The 23,746-nt window shown below is 35.8% G+C and overlaps 9 protein-coding genes across 9 annotated transcripts; 3 read left to right on the plus strand and 6 right to left on the minus strand. All coding sequences in view use genetic code 12, as the record gives it.

Moving 5' to 3' along the window:
- Positions 1–267: 267 nt before the first annotated feature.
- On the minus strand, positions 268–830 carry HHO1 (histone; the record flags this gene model as incomplete). Its single annotated transcript, XM_007377565.1, has 2 exons — positions 268–661; positions 733–830. Coding segments are annotated over 2 exons (492 nt in total), but the record flags the coding sequence as incomplete, so codon positions are not given.
- Positions 831–1,252: 422 nt separating this feature from the next.
- SPAPADRAFT_63482 (uncharacterized protein) lies at positions 1,253–2,670 on the minus strand (the record flags this gene model as incomplete). The annotated part of the gene is made up of 1 exon (XM_007377566.1): positions 1,253–2,670. A coding segment is annotated over one exon (760 nt), but the record flags the coding sequence as incomplete, so codon positions are not given.
- Positions 2,671–4,155: 1,485 nt separating this feature from the next.
- Positions 4,156–5,285, plus strand: SPAPADRAFT_63483 (uncharacterized protein; the record flags this gene model as incomplete). Its single annotated transcript, XM_007377567.1, has 1 exon — positions 4,156–5,285. One exon carries the CDS (start codon positions 4,209–4,211, stop codon positions 5,022–5,024), a length of 816 nt encoding a protein of 271 aa, XP_007377629.1.
- An 898-nt stretch (positions 5,286–6,183) lies between these two features.
- On the minus strand, positions 6,184–9,132 carry SPAPADRAFT_52722 (Zn(II)2Cys6 transcription factor; the record flags this gene model as incomplete). Its single annotated transcript, XM_007377568.1, has 1 exon — positions 6,184–9,132. The coding sequence occupies one exon, from the start codon at positions 9,130–9,132 to the stop codon at positions 6,184–6,186; it is 2,949 nt and encodes a 982-aa protein (XP_007377630.1).
- A 620-nt stretch (positions 9,133–9,752) lies between these two features.
- Positions 9,753–11,743, minus strand: SPAPADRAFT_63486 (fungal specific transcription factor domain-containing protein; the record flags this gene model as incomplete). Its single annotated transcript, XM_007377569.1, has 1 exon — positions 9,753–11,743. One exon carries the CDS (start codon positions 11,504–11,506, stop codon positions 9,863–9,865), a length of 1,644 nt encoding a protein of 547 aa, XP_007377631.1.
- Positions 11,744–14,901: 3,158 nt separating this feature from the next.
- Positions 14,902–17,703, plus strand: SPAPADRAFT_73326 (glucose-induced degradation complex subunit; the record flags this gene model as incomplete). The annotated part of the gene is made up of 3 exons (XM_007377570.1): positions 14,902–15,109; positions 15,371–17,425; positions 17,693–17,703. The coding sequence occupies 3 exons, from the start codon at positions 15,055–15,057 to the stop codon at positions 17,701–17,703; spliced, it is 2,121 nt and encodes a 706-aa protein (XP_007377632.1).
- Positions 17,704–18,631: 928 nt separating this feature from the next.
- Positions 18,632–19,892, plus strand: SPAPADRAFT_63487 (formate dehydrogenase; the record flags this gene model as incomplete). The annotated part of the gene is made up of 1 exon (XM_007377571.1): positions 18,632–19,892. The coding sequence occupies one exon, from the start codon at positions 18,682–18,684 to the stop codon at positions 19,816–19,818; it is 1,137 nt and encodes a 378-aa protein (XP_007377633.1).
- A 43-nt stretch (positions 19,893–19,935) lies between these two features.
- On the minus strand, positions 19,936–21,676 carry PDI1 (protein disulfide isomerase; the record flags this gene model as incomplete). The annotated part of the gene is made up of 1 exon (XM_007377572.1): positions 19,936–21,676. One exon carries the CDS (start codon positions 21,648–21,650, stop codon positions 19,974–19,976), a length of 1,677 nt encoding a protein of 558 aa, XP_007377634.1.
- Positions 21,677–22,262: 586 nt separating this feature from the next.
- On the minus strand, positions 22,263–23,726 carry SPAPADRAFT_157987 (uncharacterized protein; the record flags this gene model as incomplete). The annotated part of the gene is made up of 1 exon (XM_007377573.1): positions 22,263–23,726. The coding sequence occupies one exon, from the start codon at positions 23,048–23,050 to the stop codon at positions 22,361–22,363; it is 690 nt and encodes a 229-aa protein (XP_007377635.1).
- Between the last annotated feature and the right edge of the window lie 20 nt (positions 23,727–23,746).

The following is a 23,746-nucleotide window of genomic DNA, read 5'->3' on the forward strand; positions in this document are numbered from 1 at the left end:
AAAGGATTTTAGCCACTACAAAAAAAAAGGTTACTTTATCCTTGCAAACACACATGATAACACAGTAATAACACATATAATTAAAACAATAGGGTATATAATAACACAAGATACAAACAAGAATAATAATAAAACAATATAAAAGATTATACCAAGTTTTTTTTTAGAGAAATTGAAAAATAAAATTGTTCACAACGTCAAAACTGAAACAACTAATGTACAACAAATAAAACACATCCAAACAAGATCATCAAAAAGTCAAAAAATTTACTTGGTAGATTTCTTGGTAGTGGTCTTCTTCTTTGGAGCAGCCTTCTTGGTAGTAGTAGTAGAAGCCTTCTTGGTGGCAGTCTTCTTAACAACCTTCTTTGGAGCAGCAGCCTTCTTGGTTACTTTCTTTGGAGCAGCAGCAGCCTTCTTGGTGACCTTTTTGGCAGCAGCTGGCTTCTTAGTGACCTTCTTTGCAGCAGCTGGCTTCTTGACCTTTTGGGCAGTAACTGGCTTTTCCTTCTTGGCAGCCTTAACTGGACCAGATGGTCCCTTTGGTTGTAAGAAATCTCCTGATTCAACACCTTTTCTTAAAGCAGTGTTGAACAAGGCATCAAAGTTGGCGGTTTTGATATCATTGTTGGATTGAACGTACTTCTTTAAAGCTTGACGACTAGATATATGTTAGTATATGACTCGTGGGTATATATGTGAGCTTGATTTTTAGGGATGCGAATTGACAACAAAACCAAAACAAAAAAACAAATTATGATATGAGTTATACATACGAAGAACCATTTCTTTCCTTCAAGGCAATGATAGCAGATTTGATCATATCTAAAAGAATGACATTGTTAGTATATTGAGTTTTTTAGCCGGAGTTTTAAAGTGTTGTGGGAATAGAAAACAAGGATTGAAAATGTGGGTCAACCCCTCTTCCTTGTGTTTCCCTTTTTGCAAACTTCAATTGTTAAAACATACCCTTGTAGGTGACCTTTGGAGCGGCGGAAGAAGCAGCGGAGGATTTAGCAGATTTAGCGGTAGCCATTATGAAAGCAATTGTTGTTTAAGTATAGAAATAATACAAGTGGTTGGTATATGAAAGAAGAAAAAGAATGACAGGAATTTTGAATTTATAAAAAAAACAAAAAAAGTGGGAATTTTAAAAACTTTGAAGAAAATCAAAACAAACAAAATTTGCGAGCTTTTTTCGCAATCGCGAAAAAGTGGTCATCAAATATTCTACAGTTACTTTGGCCTGGGGCAAATACTAGGAGGTTTTATTGAGATATTTCTGGAGTGTACTATGCAATTACCTAACCTAGTCTTGATTATAAGTTAATGTTAATCTATATCAACCCATGAGAATGGCCACGGTTGAACCATGTACTTTCCCGCTTCGGAGTACATACTTAAAAAAATCAATTTAAACTTTATCGTTAAATTATGCTCTCATCTGGGCTGCGGTTACCATGCGTCACATGTAACCCCCCTGAATTGGCTACATTGGTAGGTTATGACTCAAAATACGACCTAGACAAAAGTGGTTTCTCGGTAAATTCCTTCATTTAACTGATATGCACATTACGCCGTTGTGTATTTGATTATGATTATTGATATGGTAGCTGCTATATACTTTTAAAATCCCCATAAGTTTGTTTTGTAGTTTTTCTTTTTCTCATCCTGTATAAATCGTTCAAATGTCTTGTTCTTTATGGACAAACTTCTTGTTCGGTCCAATTTTGGTATTCGTCCGTTTCATAAATATACCTTCTATCCTTGTCCAATTCATAAAAGTCGACATACTCAATAAACAACCCGACCACGGTAAAATTCTTTAATCCTTCGTCGTCTTTCTTTCCATCTACCCCTCTTTGAATTGAACTTATCAATTTCGCACTTTCATCGGTAATTGGTTGTTTTGGAGTTGGTTTTCTATATGATTTTTTCATCTGCTTGGACAAGTTTGACCATTGTCGTTTTATTTCTTCGTTCCATTCTTCTTTAGTTGGTTGTATATAACTGATTTGGGACATATCGTCATATACGTCATTAGCTATGCTTGGTGATAACAAGGCAGACGTAATTGGCTGTTTCTGAATTTCAGTAGATGTTCCGTTGTTCTTACATTCACAAACAATAGGCGATGTTGGACTATTGGTTGCAGTAGTTGTGGTGGTGTTTGTAGTATCATCTTGAGAAATTTTCCCCTCAAATATGGATGCATTAGTGTTTGTAGTCATTATCGATTCATTATCATGCAGCATAAGGTGCATACCATTTTGCACCGCAGTCAAATCAATTTCCGGTTGGTATTCATCATTGATTAATCTCGCCCTGCCTCGGAATCGAAATTGTTTCCGCACATGAGGGAAATAGAACACGGCTTCAAATTTATCATTAGCTAGTAACTCTTGGTACTTGTTCATTCTTTTGTCAGTGGCGAATGTAATGACATTAGAAGATTTATTATTAAACAACCATCCTCGATAAACCAAAGTTCTATTACGTGGGAATCCTGAGATATTATCTACAGTAGCTAATTGAAATGTGATGAATGGAGTGTTATTTTTGTCTGAGGAAAGTTCGTTATCGATGCATGAATTAAAAGTAGATACCCATGGTGCTAGGAAATGACACTGTAACATGCTGGTGTTACTATATACTTTAAATTTGCGGAATAGCTATATATTGAAGGGAATTTGTCAGAAGGAGGGTTAATCTCCTTAAGTACCCTATTTTTTTTTTTTTTTTTTTGGTAGAGTGCGTCGGGGCACACTCACACTTGAGGTGGTTTTGTACACCTAAATTTTTTTGTTTTTTTTTTTGTTAAATCCGCAAGAAGTATTTTTTTTTCAAATTCATTCTTCACTTTGTTATAGAAAAGAGTTGTTGTCAAGTAGTCTATAGAAATAGAAGCGTATCATGATGTTGTGATATAGAACTTTAATTGTTGTTCGGTATTTAATACTACAATGTCAATATTACTGTGTAATCAAGACAACACATTAATTTTTGTTCCTTCAAAGTCCGTACGTTCTCGCAAAAATCTCGGTTTTTCTCGGTGTGGAAGAATGCACAATTTCAAGTTTAATACTAGCGAACTTTTACTCACCTCGGACTTCCCATCATTTGCTAATATTTTTTTAACAAATTGTGCGAGGTTTTGTCGTGAGGTAAATTGACACACGGATCGAAAATTCTTTGTAGCGAGCAAGATGGGGGGGCCCACGTTGTCTCTTTGATTTAGTGTCCTATTAATTCAATTTTTTGATTCGAATTGTTGTTCCCAAAAGGGAAACTCATCTTTTTTTTTAATTTAAATTTTAAGCCCTATTGCAAAATGGTTGCCATTTACAACAAGGTTTCTATTGTAGTCATTTCGCTCCTACCCTCACCCGATGTTGAATTAGACATTCTACAACACAAGAGAATGTTTGTCCATCGCGACCTATTAAAAAAAAATAAGGAAATGACTCTATTATGCACAAGATCTTAATTTTCATTCGATATATTCCCGTTTTCTGACGGTTGGAATGTTAACTAAGATCCTGTTGCTTTTACGAAATTTGGAACTTCCTATTCGTCCCGAGTTATATTTTGATAAATTTGGATAGAAATTTGGTCAAATATTTGGTAAAATTTCTCCCATAAATTAGAAAAATCAGATTAGCATCGAATTAAACTAATACTAATGCAAGAAATGAAATGTAGAACTATTAAAACAGAGTTTGCAAGAAATGATTATCTCAGCTTTAATGGCATCGTTTAATAAGAAGCGATGTTAGTGGAAGGTGGAAATCTACTTTGGAAAATAAGAATCATGTGATAAAAATCACGTGCAAATCATCTAGATTGTTTAAAAAACAAGGGTATTTTTTGATTCAAAAAATTGGAGGGTTGGCCGAGTGGTCTAAGGCGGTAGACTTAAGATCTACTGGACAGTGTCCGCGCGAGTTCGAACCTCGCATCCTTCATTATTTTTTTTTTTAAATCTTTAATACCAGTAATAGTGAATGTTAAGTAGTTTTCAGCGTATACTCTTTGAAGTTTTCAGATCAGAAGTAAGCTCAAGAAATTCTAGTGCAAAGAATTTTTTTTTTTTCGCTTGTGCCATGAAGGCATTGCAAAATGAGATGTGAGATCGATTTGAATACTCGATTTTTCAATGCTAATACATCATAGGATTTTCTCTTTCAATTGTACTTTGCTTCTCATCAATGACATACAAATTAACAACTCTACACGGACCACCCAGTGAAACCCAAGAGATCTTGCAAACTCATATACAGAGAATCTCAGCTACGCATCCATATTTCACAAAAGTTCATGTGGTAACTAATACCCCACCACCTAAACCAACAGCACAAGTCATTCGATCTACAATAACATACTTATGGGATGTAGTTAATGACTCTACTACGACTTACGTGTTTGCAAAGCCAGCAGATGAAATCAATATCAACCCTGATTTGTCATTTACGAATACATTAGAATTTAACAAGGGCAAGATAAGAATCGTAGTACATCAAGACAAGTTTCAAATGATACCTAATTTGAAAAACTCATCCAGAGTTAAAAAGCTAAGCCAAGATAAGGTAGGCCATGGTGGGAATTATTTTGTTAAATATAAATATTTGATAGAAATGGATAAGGTAGTACCTGAATTAAAGGGTATCATTGACACTATATTTTCAGAGGTTGAGATCACCACATTCCAACCTACCGAGGTAGAATTACAAACGAATCAGGTTCAACTTCCTAGCTTACAAGATTTGGACAACTATGAACTTTATGAATGTCTAAGTTTGGTTCTTAATGTGTCTAAAGATAGTATTGTACGTGATGACAATTTTTCACGTTATGAGATAAACTGGAGTCAAGAATTAGTGAATAAATATACTGTTGCTGACGTCTCTTCAGAATGGATAAACGAAATTCCTCAAGATTGGACCATTGCAAGCTTACACGGTGAAACATATCATATTTTAATACATAGAACCCCGTCAAGCACAAAGATCTGGGAAATAATATAGTGTATTGAAAAAGCTATTGTGGAGAACATAAAAAAAGATGCCTTTCAGGAGGTTGGTTTCTCAATGAAATAATGACGAACACCAAACCCTTGATTTGTGAACTTGTTGTTATAGCACAGTTGGTTCTTGGAATCAGTTAGTTTTGCAATGAAGGTGATCATTAAGAAGGATTTGAACAGCATCTAAATTTGTATCTTGCTTAACCATAGATTCTATAAAATAGACAAATATATCGAATAGACATTCAAATACAAGAGGATGATAACTAAACAACGCATAATTACGCTTGAGCTAAATGGTTTCTGATTGGTAGGTATTCCGCATGCTAAATTAACATAAGTAAGAATGATGTAAGTAGTCGCCAACATTTACACCTATGTCAATTCAGCTCTTGACAATGACAGTGAGAACAGGATCTTTTGAAGTATATTGGCGCTTATTTAGTTTCCTGTCCTTCCTGTAGAGCTTGCAACCACTGAACATCGTTCTGAACTTGGATCAGTGGGGGAGATCTACTTCCAAGAAATGAGAATGAAAATATCTGGAATTCATTAGATTTTCACTTAAAAGAAATCTATATACATTGAACCATAAACGAGGATTAGCATCACTAATTGGTGCTAAAACTCGTGCCATCTAGATGACAGCACCACTATGGTATTGTGTTTCTGGTACAATAGTCGATTTGTCAATGTCAGGAAGAAAGCTGTTGAAAATCAGAAGAATCACTTACCAGAATGGATTTCAACTGTATAGCTGGCATGAAATTAGGAAAATTAATTTTCATATCTTTGATATTGATGCTTGTTTTTTGCATTAAATGAAGATTGTACTTGCTGAAAACTCTGTTAACGGTTAATATTATTAGAGTAATAAATGTATTCGAAAAAAAGCTCCAGCAGCTATCTCATTGATATGTACTTACCTGAGGTATTTTGCATATAGTAGTGGCTTATCTGTCAAACTTTCTTTAATTAATTACAAGCTAATTGTGGATAAACTTACTTGGTTGCCTCAATTTGCGAGGTCTTAGCACCGCCTTTAATACTTGCTACAAATATAAATATATGGAAATTGTTATAATACTGTTCTTTAAAGCATAGCACATAGACGCAGGCGATAAATACATAAGTAAAGTAATTTAGACATATACAGATAATCATGAAAAATCCTTAAACAACTCATCAATAGGATAATTATCAAATAATTCATTAGAATTACCCAAGTTCAAAGGGGTAAATACATTTCCAGGTCCCGGAGTCAAGCCAGTGCCAACACCAGCAAGGGGACCCTCTAATGGATTTAATATATTTGGAGTGGCTCCTATATTGGCATTATATATAGGGTCAGAGACTTGACCAGTGCCTCCATTCAAATTACCTGATCCGAATTTGTTAGTTCCTGGATCACGATACTCATTCTTCATATTCATCATTTGCAACCAAATTGAATCAATTTGCTCATTCGGTTTATAATCATTAGTTGCAATATCAGGAGTTGTCTCAAACAGGGGAGTCGAAGAAAATCTTCTCATTGCAGGGTCTTCATGGCTGTAATTGGAATAAACTGGTTGTTTAGGTCTATTTCTCGCTTCTTTAACTTTTGCTAGTGAGTTTTCAAGTATAAACTGCAATTCTCCTAACATTTGATCGTTATTGAAAAGTATGGTTTCATGAAGTGGCCTATACTGCCTGAATAACTCATCATTGGTGTAAAGGTTATGCAAGAAATTTTGAACTTTAGTTATTCTCCAAGAATAATAATAACGATGTGCAAGTTTAGAAACACATTCTCTAAATACATCACGACATTTCAACAATAAATCTGCAATATTTACCAATTGTTGATAATGAACTCGGTATTTATTGTTGCTTTTCATTAGTGGACCGTGGTTATATTTTGATTGTAAACTAACAACTTTATGCTTGACTCGCACATAGACGGCACTTATTAATATCAAGGATTTATGAGCCACACTTTCGTAGGAGGGAATGATCACTAAATAAGTTGATTTTGGAGAAACCATCATATTAACATCATTGACACATTCCCACAAGAATGGCATTAAATCAAGTATGACAACCGCAAATATCTTCTTGAGGTAATAATGTGCCAATTCAGTGTTCCTTTTGCGTTCATAATGATTAAAAATGTGAAAGTAAAGTGATACCATAAACAAATTCCCTGTAAAATAAACTTTTAATCTTGCGGTAAGAAATTCTTCATTCACACGTTTCAGTTTATCCCGGTTCAGTAAATTCCCATATCGTTCAATGAAATGGCACTCAATGTAATTCAACTTGGTACATAATTCTGACATATTAGACAGTCCTCTAACTTTCATGATGGTTGACAAAATTTCGTGCAATGGTTGATAAGAAATATCAAACTGAGCAAAACATTGTGCTGTTATTTTCTCTAATTCAACATCAATAACATTTTCATTACCTGGCTTGTAAAATGGAGCCTTTGTATCAAACGCATCCAAACTAATATTTAGCATAGTTCCATTGGAAATCGCAAGGGTCAAATCACTAATCAATAAATATGTCCATATTTTTCGTCCCAAATTGTTAACTTTTTCGTCATTACAAGTATCAGGGAAATTATCTGGCTCACGATGAAGTCCTAAAGTAAACCCCATTTGAATCAAAATTGCATTAAATACTTGGGCATCCCCACCATTAATACCATCACCATCTTCTGGGGCAACCAGGTTATATAACCTCATGAATAATGCTAGTTGCATTAATGTCATATTGATGCTTCGCATTAAATTGAATTGATTTAAGCAACTCTGTGCAACATCTATGGCATCGATGTTAATAGGGTTATTCATGAGATATTTGACTTGTTGAGCATTAGGAGAAGGATCTGTGGTGTGTAAGTTAGCTTCATTAACGCTTGAATCATTGGAAAAAAGAGACAAGTAACTGAGTCTTAATAGGATCAATAAGATTCCCAAATATGCAAAATCCATCTTCTTTTCAACTTTAACGTCAATTGGAACATCAAGATAGTCTTCATAACCAATCAACTTTTGCACTTGCTCTTTCAATACAACTTCATCAACAAATGGAAATGCAATGTACAAATGGGTAAAAAATCTCTTATATAATAGCCAAATAACTTTTTGTTTTGGTAACACCAATTTGATCTTTTCCACCAACTCCATTTCTTCATCTAATCCACCTTGGTAAAACAGTAGCCCTATACTTAAAGCTTTTTCATTCAATTTTTCAGCCGATACCGGATCAGAATTACGTTTCTTATCCTTAATCGAACCGCTTTGCACAGTTTCTCGATAAGGTCGAATATCATTGTATCCTTCGTCTACATGAACTTTTTCAGAGAATTCCTTCTCAATAACTTGTGAAGTGTTCAAAGTAGCAGCCATATACATATTTTTTCCCTTGTACTGCTCTTTGATAGTATTAAGTTGGTCCCAAAGACCACCTAAAGCCCCATCGACTTTTGTTAATGAAATCCAAGAAAGCGGACCAAAGTTTCGCCTTCTAATTGGTTCTTTGTCGTAAGTAGGACTATATCCATCATAAAAGTTTATGGTTTCAGTTGGAGATTCAGCAGGGTTATTTCCAACTAAGTTGGTTATTTCAAGTGAACTAATGGGGTTGAATGTTTGGTTGGTCAAAGATGGTGCTAGAACTGATGATGCAGGAGTTGTTGTTGTTGCGGGATGTAATTGCAGGTTTCCATTGGTAGGACTATTGTCTACACTTCTTCGCAGGAGTGATTCTTCCAAAGCTTTTAACTTTTGTTTCAAGGCCGCAAGTTCCTCCTGAACCAATGATTCGGAAATTGAATCAAGCTGAGAAACAGCAGGGGCAGATCCAGTAGTGCCTAAACCGTTGATGTTGCCACTACTACCAGAATCGGCAGAACTCAATTTCTTGACACACTCCTCAACGATATGTTCTTCATGGTTGTCCTTCCTAGTCTGTATAAGGGTGTTGTATGCGGTATATGTACACGGTTCACCTTTCCTGAATTTGTCACACGTAGAACAAGGATTGCCTAGATCACATTTAACTTTTCTATTTTTACAAAAGTCGCATACTTTAGATATTCTCATTCGTTTTCTACCCATTTTAATATCTAATATTATCTCTGTCAGTAAACCGGAGGAGTACGCGGCTGAATATTAAACAAGTAGGGGGAAGTTCTGATGTTTTAGCTAGTAGTAGAAACAACAATCCGCTAAAGGTATAGGGGTAGTGTGAAGGTAGAAAATAAAAAGTCGGAAGAAGGGAAAAAAAATTAATTCCGCAAATCGGAGTTTATTCTGAGTTCATGTTGAATATTCGTAATTGTACCAGATTAGATACGAATCAATACTTAATTAGTTGATCTTCTAAAGCTTTCAAGCAGACTTTGTAAAACTTGATTCTGTTGCAAAAAAAAAAAAAATTACGCATTATTTTCCACGATAAATAAAGGGAAGAAAATTTGCGTAACAGGAATATTTGTGTTTTGTTCAGGTTGGTTCTATAGATATTGAGAATGGTAGCTACTTAACTTGATCATGGCATGTCTTTTGCTATAGACATTTGCAATGTACTAAGTGATCTTAGTATATGCTCTCTTTCATAAAACGTATAAATGTCAAATTTAGCTATAGAAAAGAACATTATTGGTTTGATTCAGTTTTTGCAGCAATTAGCAGTCTCGGAGCCCCATCATGTAATTTACGTCTACAGATACATATAAAAATAATACAATACTGTTCATTAATAAAACATAGGTAAATATATACAAGCATTAAATACATAAACGTTAACATTAACGTAATTTAAATTAATAAAAAAAAACACGCATCATCATGAAAAATCTTTAAACAACTCATCAATGGGATAATTTTCAAACAACTCATTGGCACTACCAAAATTCATAGGAATGGCAGGACTAAATGCATTTCCAGGCCCAGGAGTCAACCCGGTGCCAACACCAGGTATGGTACCATCTAATTGGCTCATGATATTTGGAGTAGCAGCCACATTGATATTATATATTGGATCAATCATTTGGCTGGTACCTGTGCTCATACTGGGCACTCCCATATTATTACCTCCAAATCTGCCAGTACCAGGATCTCCATATTCATTCTTCATATTCATCATTTGCAACCAAATTGAGTCAATCTGTTCATTTGGCTTATAATCCGTCACATCAATATCAGAACTTGCTGTGGAATTGGTATCAAATAATGGAGTTGAAGCAAATCTTTTGGTTGCAAAATCTTCATAACTATATTTGGAATAAACTGGATTTTTAGGATTCTTCTTGGCTTCTTTGACCTTGGTTAATGAACTTTCAATAATGAATTCTAATTCCTCCAACATCTGATCATTATTGAAAATCAATGATTCATGGAGTGGTTTATATTGTTTGAATAACTCATCATTGGTGTAAAGGCTATGCAAAAAATTTTGAGCTTTAGTTATTCTCCAAGCATAATAATAACGATGCGCAAGTTTAGAAACACCTTCTCTAAATACATCACGACATTTCAACAACAACTCTGAGATATTCACCAAGCGTTGATAATGAACTCGGTATTTATCATTACCTTTCATCAAAGGAGAATGGTTATATCTTGATTGCAAAGTTAAAACTTTATGCCTGACTCTCAAATACACTGCTGTAATAACCAATAACGACTTATGAGCCACAGTTTCGTATGCGGGAATAATCACTAAATCAGTTGAATCACGGGAAACCATCCTGTGAATATCACTGACACATTCCCAAAAAAATGGCATTAAATCAAGTATAACAACAACAAAAATCTTCTTAAGGTAATAATACGCCAAATCAGTACTTCCCTTACGCTCATAATGATTGAAAATATGTAAATAAAGGGAAACCATAAAGAAGTTCCCAGTACAATAAATTTTCATTCTCAAAGTACGAGGCATAATGTCTTCTTTTTCATTCTTTAATGCCTCTGTACGATCCATTAAATCCCCAAATCTGTCAACAAAGTGACATTCCATATAACTTAACTTGGTACATAATTCTGACATATTAGACAGCCCTCTAACTTTCATTATTGTAGACAAGAGTTCATGTAATGGTTGATAAGAAATATCAAACTGAGTAAAACACTTCATAGTTGATTGCTCCAATTCAACATCAATAACATTTTCATTACCTGGCTTGTAAAATGGAGCTTTAGTGTCAAACGAATCCATATTAACATTCAACATGGTTCCATTAGCCATAGCAAGATTTAAATCACTAATCAATAAAAATGTCCATATTTTTCGTCCCAAATTGTTAACTTTTTCGTCATTACAAGTATCAGGGAAATTATCTGGCTCACGATGAAGTCCTAAAGTAAACCCCATTTGGACCAAAATTGCATTAAATACTTGGGCATCTCCACCATTAATACCATCACCATCCTCGGGTGAAACCAGATGATATAGCCTCATGAATAATGCTAGTTGCATTAATGTCATATTGATGCTTCGCATTAAATTGAATTGATTTAAGCAACTCTGTGCAACATCTATGGCATCGATGTTAATAGGGTTATTCATGAGATATTTGACTTGTTGAGCATTAGGAGAAGGATCTGTGGTGTGTAAGTTAGCTTCATTAACGCTTGAATCATTGGAAAAAAGAGACAAGTAACTGAGTCTTAATAGGATCAATAAGATTCCCAAATATGCAAAATCCATCTTCTTTTCAACTTTAACGTCAATTGGAACATCAAGATAGTCTTCATAACCAATCAACTTTTGCACTTGCTCTTTCAATACAACTTCATCAACAAATGGAAATGCAATGTACAAATGGGTAAAAAATCTCTTATATAATAGCCAAATAACTTTTTGTTTGGTAACACCAATTTGATCTTTTCCACCAACTCCATTTCTTCATCTAATCCACCTTGGTAAAACAGTAGCCCTATACTTAAAGCTTTTTCATTCAATTTTTCAGCCGATACCGGATCAGAATTACGTTTCTTATCCTTAATCGAACCGCTTTGCACAGTTTCTCGATAAGGTCGAATATCATTGTATCCTTCGTCTACATGAACTTTTTCAGAGAATTCCTTCTCAATAACTTGTGAAGTGTTCAAAGTAGCAGCCATATACATATTTTTTCCCTTGTACTGCTCTTTGATAGTATTAAGTTGGTCCCAAAGACCACCTAAAGCCCCATCGACTTTTGTTAATGAAATCCAAGAAAGCGGACCAAAGTTTCGCCTTCTAATTGGTTCTTTGTCGTAAGTAGGACTATATCCATCATAAAAGTTTATGGTTTCAGTTGGAGATTCAACAGGATTAAATCCAATTAATTTAGTAACATCAAGTGCTACGGCGGTATTGAAGGTGCTGGTACTGAAGCCAGATGCAGGGGTACAAGATGGAGAGTATGCATTGACTGTTGGTGGAGCTGTGATTGTGGTTGCAGGATTTGTTAGTGGGTACCCATTGGTAGGACTGCTATCAACACTTCTTCTCTGAAGTGATTCTTCTAAAGATCTCAACTTTTGCTTCAAGAATTGAAGCTCATCTTGGACAACTGTTTCGGAAATGGAATCTAGTTCAGTGACAGCAGTAGATGCTTCGTTAGCGAAGGTGTTGACGGGGACACCGTTGCTGCTGCTGCTACCAGAATCAGTAGAACCCATTCTCATCTCTAATTCTTCTGCAATCTCTTCTTCTTCATGATTTGCTTTACCATTTTGCACACGAGCATTGTATTCCGTATATGTACAAGGTTCACCTTTCCTATATTTGACACATGTGGAACAGGGGTTACCTAAATCACATTTGACTTTTCTTTTTTTACAAAAGTCACATACTTTTGATATTCTCATTCGCTTTTTACCCATTACTGTAGCATTTGATATGTTTCCGGTAATGAAGCGAGTTGAAAGTTAATTGAAGACCACTAAGTAACTTGAATATAGAGTGGGGTGGGAGGGGGGAAATAACAGTAGTTGAAATATGCAATACAAAATCAAAAACAAACAAGGATGGTTTTAACTTTGGTCTTTTTTGTAAGCTGGAATTAGAGGTGATAGCAAAAAAGAAATGTCACCTAAGTCACGGGCAGCAGTGTAGTGATAGAAAATAAAACGTTGGAGGGAAAAAAAAACCAACAATACAAGGAATCCGTAAGTCGGGTTGGTTCTGGTTGGTTCTGGTTGATCGTTAGTTATTTGTAAGAAGGGGGAAATGAGTATGCGTGACTTACTAATTGCTTAGTAAGACTTCAGCTGGCGGGTTAATTTGTGTTTTTGGTTGTAAAAAAAAATACAATGACTTTCTGTGAAGAAACTGAAGTGGCAAAATTTTGCGCGTGGGGGTAGGGGCCGCTCAGATGGTAGGTTGGGCCGACGGTGTAGTAGTCTAGTTGGCTTCAATTGACAGTGAAACTTGTGCTAATTATAGTCCTGCACAATGGTCTCTGAGGCTAAGTATAGCGTAGATTGTTTTCACACTTATAAGAATGACAAAGCAGGAGTAATAAATTCGAATTAAAATTCAATTGGGAGGCAAATCGAGGTGTATTTATTCTTTAATTGGTGAGAGAATTTTAGTCAAGGTTTTTGGGGGAATATTTTTCTATTCCAAAAACGTTCTTATTGTTTTTCGATTTCTTTTCTTTTTAGGTTTGTTGTCTAGTTCAAGGATTGACTCTAGGCACGATTGCTAGAATTTGTGTCTTAGAAGTAAGGGGACTCTGCTACCGCTATTAATAGATATTTCCTTAAGGTACGAACTATTTTTTGACTTCTTCTGAATAGACTCAATGCTTTCAAAATTATTGACTTTTAAGTTAATCTGTGCTAGAGGAGGAGCCCCTGCACAAAATGTGATCCCCCCAAGGTTAATTTTCTTACAACCATACATTCTTAAAACGGAAGGTGCAATATCACACTCTGGACATCTAGATGTGGCTTTTTGAGCAGTTCGGACAGGCTTTGTCCTTGTCGTATATGTAGAAGTTCGGGTCACAGCAAGCTCTGAATGTAAACATTAGTCATTCCTTTGTATTGTTCCAGGAACAATATTTTTGTAAAGTCGCACTAAATCTCGCGCCGCGCTTCAATGGCAGGTTGAAAAAAAAAAAAAATTTTGTGTTGTTAATATTTTTTATTCTAGATGAGTTAGTTTCTTTTTCATGGTTGATTTCACCTTTGAATTGTTCCTTCGGACTATACTTTTGGGGTCAAGTAAAGAGAATCTCTCCGCTCTTACCGTTGAGATCCATTTTTTTTTGTTTTTTTTGCATGACTGGTTCGAGGAAGCGGAAATCGAAGAATTCTCTTTAATGTGGAGCAAGGTAATTTTAATGAAACACACCAGTGCTCCCTTTCTAATATTTTTTAGTAGAGTTTGTAGCGAAAAGTAATTGGTTTAAATTTTGCCACCCAGGCTTCCTGTGACAGGACCCGGTTTGTTCCATAAATTTCACAAAAATAATTGTTTTTACGGGAAGACTCATGATCTATATTGAACAAAAAAAGTAGGCAGAGTAACCATTGTAAGGGGCGCAATTATCAATTATAGGAGTAGTATTTGCTTCCGACCTGTTTTCGTAATGTTTATGTTGCGGCTATGCTTTTGGATATTATTTTCAAGAAAAAAAAAGGGGGATTCTTTCCCTTTTGATACGAAAGATTGTTCTATTTCTTTTTCAGTTACAGCAATATTATCCGCTTATGTAATACAATACTCCAAATCTAGGTGGGCTATAATGGTTACATCGGAGTTTAAGTCATGTGATCGGACTTTGCCATTTCCCACGACCCACCTCTCTTATTCTTGCCCAAGTACACGAACTTCTGGAAAAGAAAAAGTTACCCCATACTAGAAAACAAATTTGGTAAGGGGGTAAATTGTGACAACTGTAATTTCACCTTATCTTTGTTTGGTGCCTTGATTGTTCAAAATTGTCAAACAAATTTTTGCGTGGAATAATCCGAAGATAATAATTCATGTCCATTTTGGAACAATATTAAACCTTTCTTTTACAACTAGTCGGTATTATGATTTCCAAAGATTTCATTCAGCAATTGTTGATAAAATCTTTGAATGACTTGGGTTATCATCAAGTTGCTACTGACTTGCTAACCACAATCAATCAGGAGCATGATCTAGAACAACAACAGCAGCAACATTTAATTACCTCAGCATCAACATCTTCACCTGCCACCTCTTCACAACCGCAAGGCACACGCGCTGTAAGCCAACAATCCCAGCTTATCGACTGGTTCTTTGCCCAGCTAAACATCTCAAACTATCAACAATTGGATGAATATTTGGAAACAGTATTGATCAATACAACTACCAATGTTAATACAGCTAAATCCAATGAATTCATTCAAATATTAAGTTATGATGGAGATAACTACAACGCTTTGGTCTTGATCATCCTTTATTTTGTTAGAAGGTTCTTCTATATGGAAGGTCTTAATCCGTTAGTGGATGGTGAAATTGGAATGCAGTACCTTTCAAACAAATTACTTCCTTTGTTAGACCAATTCAACACTGATAGCATAGTGGATGAGTTTCAAGATATAATTGACCGTAATATCTTGATACAATTAAACAGAGAACAAGAATCAAAATTGTTGTTGAGTTTATTAAATTCAAGTTCACATATCCCCCCACATTCTTTACCAACTTACTTGTTTGGTTGTAAAGTGAATGATATCAAGTTATTCCATAGTATACTATTCAAACCATTGTTTAAAACCAGTCAATCTTCATTCCATCAAATGTTCGATATCCCTGCAAATTGTCTTGAAAATATAATTGAGCAAGCAATTAAGTATCAACAGTTACAAAATCCATTTTATTTACCCCCACGATCGAAATCAGACAAGCGAAAGCATGGCCAAACCCCATTAATTCCATTGGATTTTCTGAAAGTTCCACTTCATTTTAATAATGCCAAGTTGATTCAAACATTGACATATCATACCGACGAAGTTTGGTTTATTAAATTTTCTCCCCTGGGTAGATTTATGGTTACAGGCTCCTTGGATGGGAAGTTAATCTTGTATGACGTTAGTAATAATTTCAAATTGATTAAGATAATGGAGCCAAGTGTCGCTGCGGATAATTCTGCATTTGTTCCATTCTCGGTTAAACCACAAGCAGCAGGTAAAACCAGAGCCGTGATCTATTGCTGTTGGGATCCTAAAGAGCAATATTTAGTTAGTTGTTGTTTGGACACCATTGTGCGTATCTGGTCAATTGGTGATATTCATAACAAGAGAATCACTCGCAGTGAAACAACTATATCAACTACTTCTAGCAATACTGGATCCATGGCAGCAGCTACAGGATCTACCGGATTTCTGTCACCAGGAGTAGTTATGGGGGCAGGTACTACGGGATCACACATCCCTACAGACTTTAAATTAGTTACATGCTTCACTCTTGGTCAAGATATCAAAACTTGGACTTGTGAATTCTTACCAGAAAACAAGCGAACAATGTCAAACTCTTCTTCCCCTCAATTCATTATTGGATCTCCCGATAAAGTTCTTAAAGCATTTGATTGCGATGGGGTTGAGTTATTTGACTTTTATGGCAATATTGAAGGTGGAGACGAAGATGATGAAGATGAAGATGAGGAAATGGAAAATGATGATATTGAAGGTGATCATAAACGTAAGAAGAAGACTATCTTAAGAAGCACACCTGAAGTGGGAACAAGCAGTCGAAATACACCTCCTAGACGTAATACTCCTAAACCAAAAGAGAATGGACAAGAAGGGGAAGATGTCACTATGAAGGAAGCAGATGAAGCTAATAGCCATGGACTTTCCAATTCTCTTAGAAAGCATCTTGAAAGTAATTTTAATCGTATTAATGACTTGGCAATAACTCCAGATGGTAAGATTTTAATCACAGCCAACAATGAACCGCAATTACATTTCTACAAGATCCCAGACGTTCTCAATGAAGAAGCAACTACGAGACGTATAGCAAGTATTAACTTACGAGGTAGATTAACATCATGCTCCGTATCCAAGAATGGGAAATATTTACTTTTAAGTTCTGCTCCGGAGGAACTTCAAGTATGGGATATATCTAGACTTCCGCAAGATCCACCTATTCTTTATCACAAATACATTGGTCATTCTCAATCAACATTTATCATTCGTTCATCATTTGGATACTACAATGAAGAAACCGGCGAGGAAGAACTTGTGTTATCAGGAAGTGATGATGGATACATATACTTCTGGAAATTACACACCGGCGAATTGATTACAAGAGTCAAGGGACATACCGGGTTGTGTAATTCTGTTGATTGGAACACCGGAGGTACTTCTTGGGGTAAGGGTAAAGATCTAGGTAAGTACTGGGGTAGTGTTGGTGATGATAAGTTGGTCAAAGTATGGGGCCCTCAAGGGTGATCCGATACACAACAGTTAAGGTTTGTAGATTAGTAGTTTATGCCCAAAAGTTATTCAAATTTGACAGATTCTTGTAGAATTCGTACTTATACCAACTTTTGATTATGATTGCGTTCACACACACACACACAAAAAAAGAACTAAACTAAAATATCTTGTTATGATTGCAAAACTGGATTTCGTAATACCTTATGGAGCCAAAACTAAAGATTCAGATTTTCTTTGCAGTATTTGCTTGAACTTCTAGGTACAGGAAAAAAGTGATCCCAACTATATCAAGCTCTTAAAAATATATACTTCCCGACATGCCTCAATGCCCTGAGTGGTTTTAACTCAAAGAAAAAGGCTACTGTTTTCAAGCGAGAGCACTCAGCGGAGATATTTTCGGAGCTCTTGCAGCCAACTTAAAAAATTAACAATGGACAACAAAAAAAAATAGAAAGAATTTGTTTCAGGAATTCGTTTCATAAAATCGGTTAATTGGATTGATCTATTGAAATTCAAACATAACACAGTTTGTACTAAATTGGTAATTTTAAGAACGGGAATTAATTAAACACTTTATTAGCGGAAATAGTCATTTCTTCCCGAGCAGTGGCGAAGCTCGTATCTCCGATTCTCAAAACCTTATTTCTTGCATTCTACTTTAATTCACAACCCCGATCTCAGGTTTGCTGTGGTAAAATTGGCATATCTGCATAAATCAGATCCACTAACACTTGGAAAATACCCTACTGGTTTAATTGAAGAATGCGGATAAAATTTGCACCCACAATGAGCTCATTTTAAATATCCATCCGCGATATTTAATCTAATTCACCGCATCGGCCCCACCCCCTATAATTGCCCATTTTAGTATGGTCCTTCCATAAATAAAATTGTGAAAACTCATTGTTCCCCACCTCGTTTGTTATATGTGCGGCTCAAAGTAAGCCTACCTGTGAGGGGAACTTCCTAGACCCGCCGCTGCGAGTCGGGGAATCTTTTCCGCATTCGGGTTATTTTTCTCGCAGCAACTTTAAGAAATCACATCTATTTACCCCAGATCTTATCCGCGTGATTTTAACTAAATACTCCGACCATAATAAGTATCTACAATGGAACCCCACATTATTATGGTCATTGGTATGCTTTAATCGTTATAAATAGATGTGTAAAGTTCCTTCATTTGAAGCAATTGAAAAATATATATATATATATATTCTTTCACAAGATATAAAGTATTAGTTACAACAAAACAAAATGACCAAGCCAAAAGTATTATTAGTTCTTTACGAAGGTGGTGAACATGCCAAGCAACAACCCAAACTTCTTGGTACCATTGAAAATGAACTTGGACTCCGTAAGTTTATCGAGGATCATGGTTATGAACTTGTCCTGACCACCGATAAGGATCCGGAACCAGTTTCCACCGTGGACAATGAATTGCCTGATGCTGAGATTGTCATTTCCACACCATTCTACCCAGTTTATTTGACTCGTTCTAGAATTGAAAAGGCTCCTAATTTGAAGATTGCCATTACTGCTGGTGTTGGATCTGACCATGTTGATTTGAATGCTGCAAATGATCACAAGGTTTCAGTATTGGAAGTCACTGGATCCAATGTTGTCTCTGTCGCTGAACATGTCATTATGACTATCTTGTGTCTTATTCGTAACTTTGTTCCTGCCCATGAACGAGCCATTAATGGTGAATGGGATATTGCTGGTTGTGCTAAGGATGAATACGATTTGGAAGACAAAGTTGTTGCTACCGTTGGTGCTGGTAGAATTGGTTACAGAGTCTTGGAAAGAATGATTGCATTCAACCCAAAGAAGTTGCTTTATTATGACTACCAAGAATTGCCAGAAGCTGCAATTAAGAAGCTTAATGATGCATCTAAACTCTTCAATGGTGTTGACACAATAATTGAACGTGTTGAAAGCTTGGAAGATATGGTTGCCCAATCTGACGTGGTGACTATTAATTGTCCACTTCATGAAAAATCTCGTGGATTATTCAACAAGGATTTGATTTCCAAGATGAAGAAGGGTTCTTATTTGGTTAACACTGCTAGAGGTGCAATTTGTGTTGAAGAAGATGTCGCTGAAGCAGTCAATTCTGGTCATTTAGCTGGATATGGTGGTGACGTCTGGTACCCACAACCAGCTCCAGCTAAACATCCATGGAGATCAATGCACAATGCCAATGGTGGTGGTAATGCCATGACTCCTCATGTCTCCGGTACAAGTTTGGATGCTCAAGCAAGATATGCTGCTGGTGTGAAACATATCTTGACTGAATATTTCAACAAGACTCATAACTATCGCCCACAAGATGTCATTTGTATTGATGGTGATTATGCTACTAAGGCGTATGGTCAAAGAGATAAGAAGTAAAAGAAACCAAAAATAAAAAAGAATTTATATCGTAATTAGTATCTTTTCAATAAATATATGATTGTTATGATAATCTTAAAAAAAAAAACATACGCATATTCATTTCATTTTTTTTTTCTACTACTCCTTAAACTATACACTCAACAAATAATTACTTACAATTCATCATGAGCAACTTCTTCTTCTTCTTCGTCATCTTCCTTTTCAGCTTCTTCTTTTTCATCAGCAGCTTCAGAAGCGGCGGCTTCTTCAGCGGACTTCAGCTTCCAAGCATCGGCTAACTTATCAACATCAACGTCTAAAGTACCCTTTTCTTTAACAAAGGCAAGTAAGGATTCTAAATCTCTACCACTTTCATACAATATTGGTTCTCTTAATCCAGTCTTTTGATCAATCTTACCATTTGCTGGGTACAACAATAAAGTTGGGTAACCTTGGATATCAATTGGAACATCAACATCATTATTAGTATGGTCAATGTTAGCAATGACAACCTTGGCATCATCCTTGTTAGAACCAAAAATAGAAGCTAAATCTTCCCAAGTTGGAGCCAACTTCTTACAGTGACCACACCATGGAGCATAGTATTTAACAAAGACATCCTTAGAAACATCATCCAAGATTTGTCTGTAGTTGTGACCAACTAACTTGACAACTGGACTAGCCTTCTTTTCTTCTTCAGTTGGTAAATCTTCAGACTTGATAATTGGAGCTACCTTACCTTCAAAGAAATCGTCAACAAACTTGCTGATAACATCAGCAGATGGACCTTCTGGGTAAGTAGTTTGGTTGACACCATACTTCTTGTTGTCAGTGACATTGTGAATGGCAAATAATGGAACAATTTCTGGGTCCATATTGATAACTTCAGCATGCTTACCAAATAAGGTAGCATCAACACCAGCAATGTTAATCTTTCCTCTGTACTTCTTGGCAATCTTGGCAAGGTCCTTAGAAATAGATTCTCTTTGTTCTGGAGTCTTGTAGAAGTAGTAGGCAAGAGGTAATGGAGAAGACATGTAGGTCATATAAGTTTCTCTGGTGATATCACCAAAGTATGGAACAACTTCAGCTTCAATGAAAGCAAGTAAGGATTCTTGATCGACAGTCTTACCATCAAATTTAGCAGCATCGTCAAATTGAGCTGGGTGGGCAACAATATAAGTATCTTCTTTAGTAAGGTCGACATTCTTGAACTTCTTGCTCAATTGATCAGCCAATTTCTTATCTTCAACAGAAATAAAGGCGTAATCATTCTTCTTAGACTTGGCAATCTTGCCAAAAGTAGCATTGGCTTCAGCACTTGGATTAACTTGAATAATGAATGGCTTAGCTTGTTCGTCAACTAATTTTTCCAACAAGTCATAAGAAGCTGGAACTTGAACAGCAGGCAAGGTTTGCTTAATCATGTAATCAGCAATACCTTGAGCATCTCTTGGACCAGCATAATCTTCACCAGCTTGACTTTCACCATCTCTGATGACTTTCAAGGTTGGGTAACCTCTGATACCATGGTCACGACAGATGGATTCGTCGGAAACACAATCAACTTGAGCCAACTTAATGTTTGGATGAGTGGCGTTTAAAGAATCAGCAGCCTTGGAAAATTCTGGACCAAGCATCTTACAGTATCCACACCATGGGGCAAAGAATTCAGTAAGAACCAATGGGTTAGCTTCAAGGAAACTGGTAAAGTTGCTGGCTGCCAACTTGACAACAGCACTGTTAGGATCAGCGGCAGCTTCACCGGAAGATGGACCACTAGCTTGGGTCACTGAGACGATAGCCAAGAGAGAGGCTAAAGCAGATGTAGAGAATTTCCAGAATTGCATTGTGTAAATGAACTAACTGTAACGATAAAGAAAAAGAAAGAAAAAGACTAAACTGACGAAATTGATTATTAATTGATCTATTTAAACCAACGCGGAGTTAATCCAGTGGAAAAAAAATAAACAGCGTGTTCTTTTTTTTTTTTTTGCTCAAAGCATTTTATTTTTGTTAGATTATTTTTTTTTTTTTTTTTTTTTACTTTTTTCAGTTCGTCATTTTTGCTTCTTAGTTTAGCCTTTGTTATGGAACATTTATTCTCCCCAATTACGTAATGCAAGATGATCATGTTAGTGAATTTCACTGTAGTTTGAGGGCAAAGATCTTCTGAATGAAAAGATCGTTCTTACACTAAAATGTAGCTAGTACAAGTAGTTTAATGCATACTCCCCTCTCCATAATCTTGCATAGGTTGTGGGATCAACCCCAAAAATTAAGTGCCTTATTGTTCTTCCCCTGGCCCCGCTATTTATAACGTAAAATTATTGGCATCCCATTGTTATGGTAAAATTCGCACTATGATTTGTGTCAAGGATGGAGTTTCTTAAAGTCACTCTCCATCCACCAACACCTGTCAATATGAGGCTTAAATCTACACCTATTTTTGCGCGTTTGCCTTATTATAGTTAAGCAAGTGTGTATTTAAACATCTACTGAATTTCCCCTCTCACAACTTAAACACTATATAGTACGTTCTTCTTCTTCTTCTTCTTCTTTAAAACCCCAAGAACTCTCTCCAAGTGCTCCAACTATCCATCTCAACATCATAGATATATGCCATACTATGTCTCAATGAGCTTTGCAAATATTGTGGTTGATAATCATATATAAACATAACTAATGCCCATGTTAAGACCGCAAAATATTTCCACAGTTTATCATAAATTAAACCCTTTAATTTCTTTTGTTGATTATTATTCAAATCTCTATACTTTATCAAATCACCTTGATAATTTCTAAAACTTGGTTGGAAACATGCCAAATATTGATCCAATAAGATCTTTCCCACAGCTATAAGGACTCTACTGAAACAGTATAATGTGATCTGATGGGTTATACCTCCATGAAAAAATTTAAAATGTTGAGAATAAACAATCCATGATCCAAACCCACCAGCGAGAAACTTGATTAATCGCATATTCTTGGGTCCTAAAAATGCCTCACTTTTCAATATTATCACTGCAGCTTTGTAGATAATTGCAAAGGATGCCAAAACTTCAGCATGATTCTTAGTGGCTTCCAAAACCGATTTAAGCCTAGGGGTTAATGGTCCGGATCGGTAAAGGAGGTTGATCACTAATGCATGCAGGAATCTGATTTTACCACCATAGACTATACCATTACGGGATGACCTTAGAACATCAAGTAAAGGACGATAAAGTGGATTTGTTAATATTGAAGACATGTTGTTGCTGTATTATAAATGAACTGAACACGGGGTTAAACGGTCGTATAGATATTAAGTGGAGATTATATTAAGGTTTGTATTAAGAACAGATGAATCAATCTAAATCCCAACTATTGAACTATAATCAATATGAATACATAAGCTGTAAGAAATTAAATTCGATGAATTTAAACAGAACAAGATTTATATGTATTTTCCGGTGAAACTTGTATGGGGTAGCATTTCGTGAACCGAAGAAAAATCATGAGCTCCAGCAAGAAAAAAACAAAAATGCGTTGATGTTTGGATGACCTCGGGATCTAAAATTCTCGGAACAAAACAGTATCATCTTGCTTCATTTTGCATCGACATTAGTTAGTTTGACAGTTCGGTGTCTTTTCTTGATGTTTACTGTAGTATTGGTGTCTTCAGAGGTTGCTATCTCTTTGGAAAATGGTATTTTGAATGACTTGTCGTCCAAGTGTGGGTTTTATTCCTCGGTCCAAAGTGTGTAGTGTCACCCATTGTTTTTTTTTTTGCAGTAATTTTCCCCCAAAAGTACCCACAATATTAATTGGTTTATATAACTTAAGCCAAGCCTAAGTAAGTACCTCCCTGGTGGAGTTTACTTTAGAATATAAGCTTTAGATTGATGTCCATCTTATCAATTTAGTACCCTTTCCTTTAAATGCTTGTCTTCTTTCTCTATTCCTT

The sequence above is a fragment of the Spathaspora passalidarum genome, assembly GCF_000223485.1.
Source record: "Spathaspora passalidarum NRRL Y-27907 unplaced genomic scaffold SPAPAscaffold_8, whole genome shotgun sequence".
In the NCBI taxonomy this organism is placed as follows: Eukaryota; Fungi; Ascomycota; class Pichiomycetes; order Serinales; family Debaryomycetaceae; genus Spathaspora; species Spathaspora passalidarum.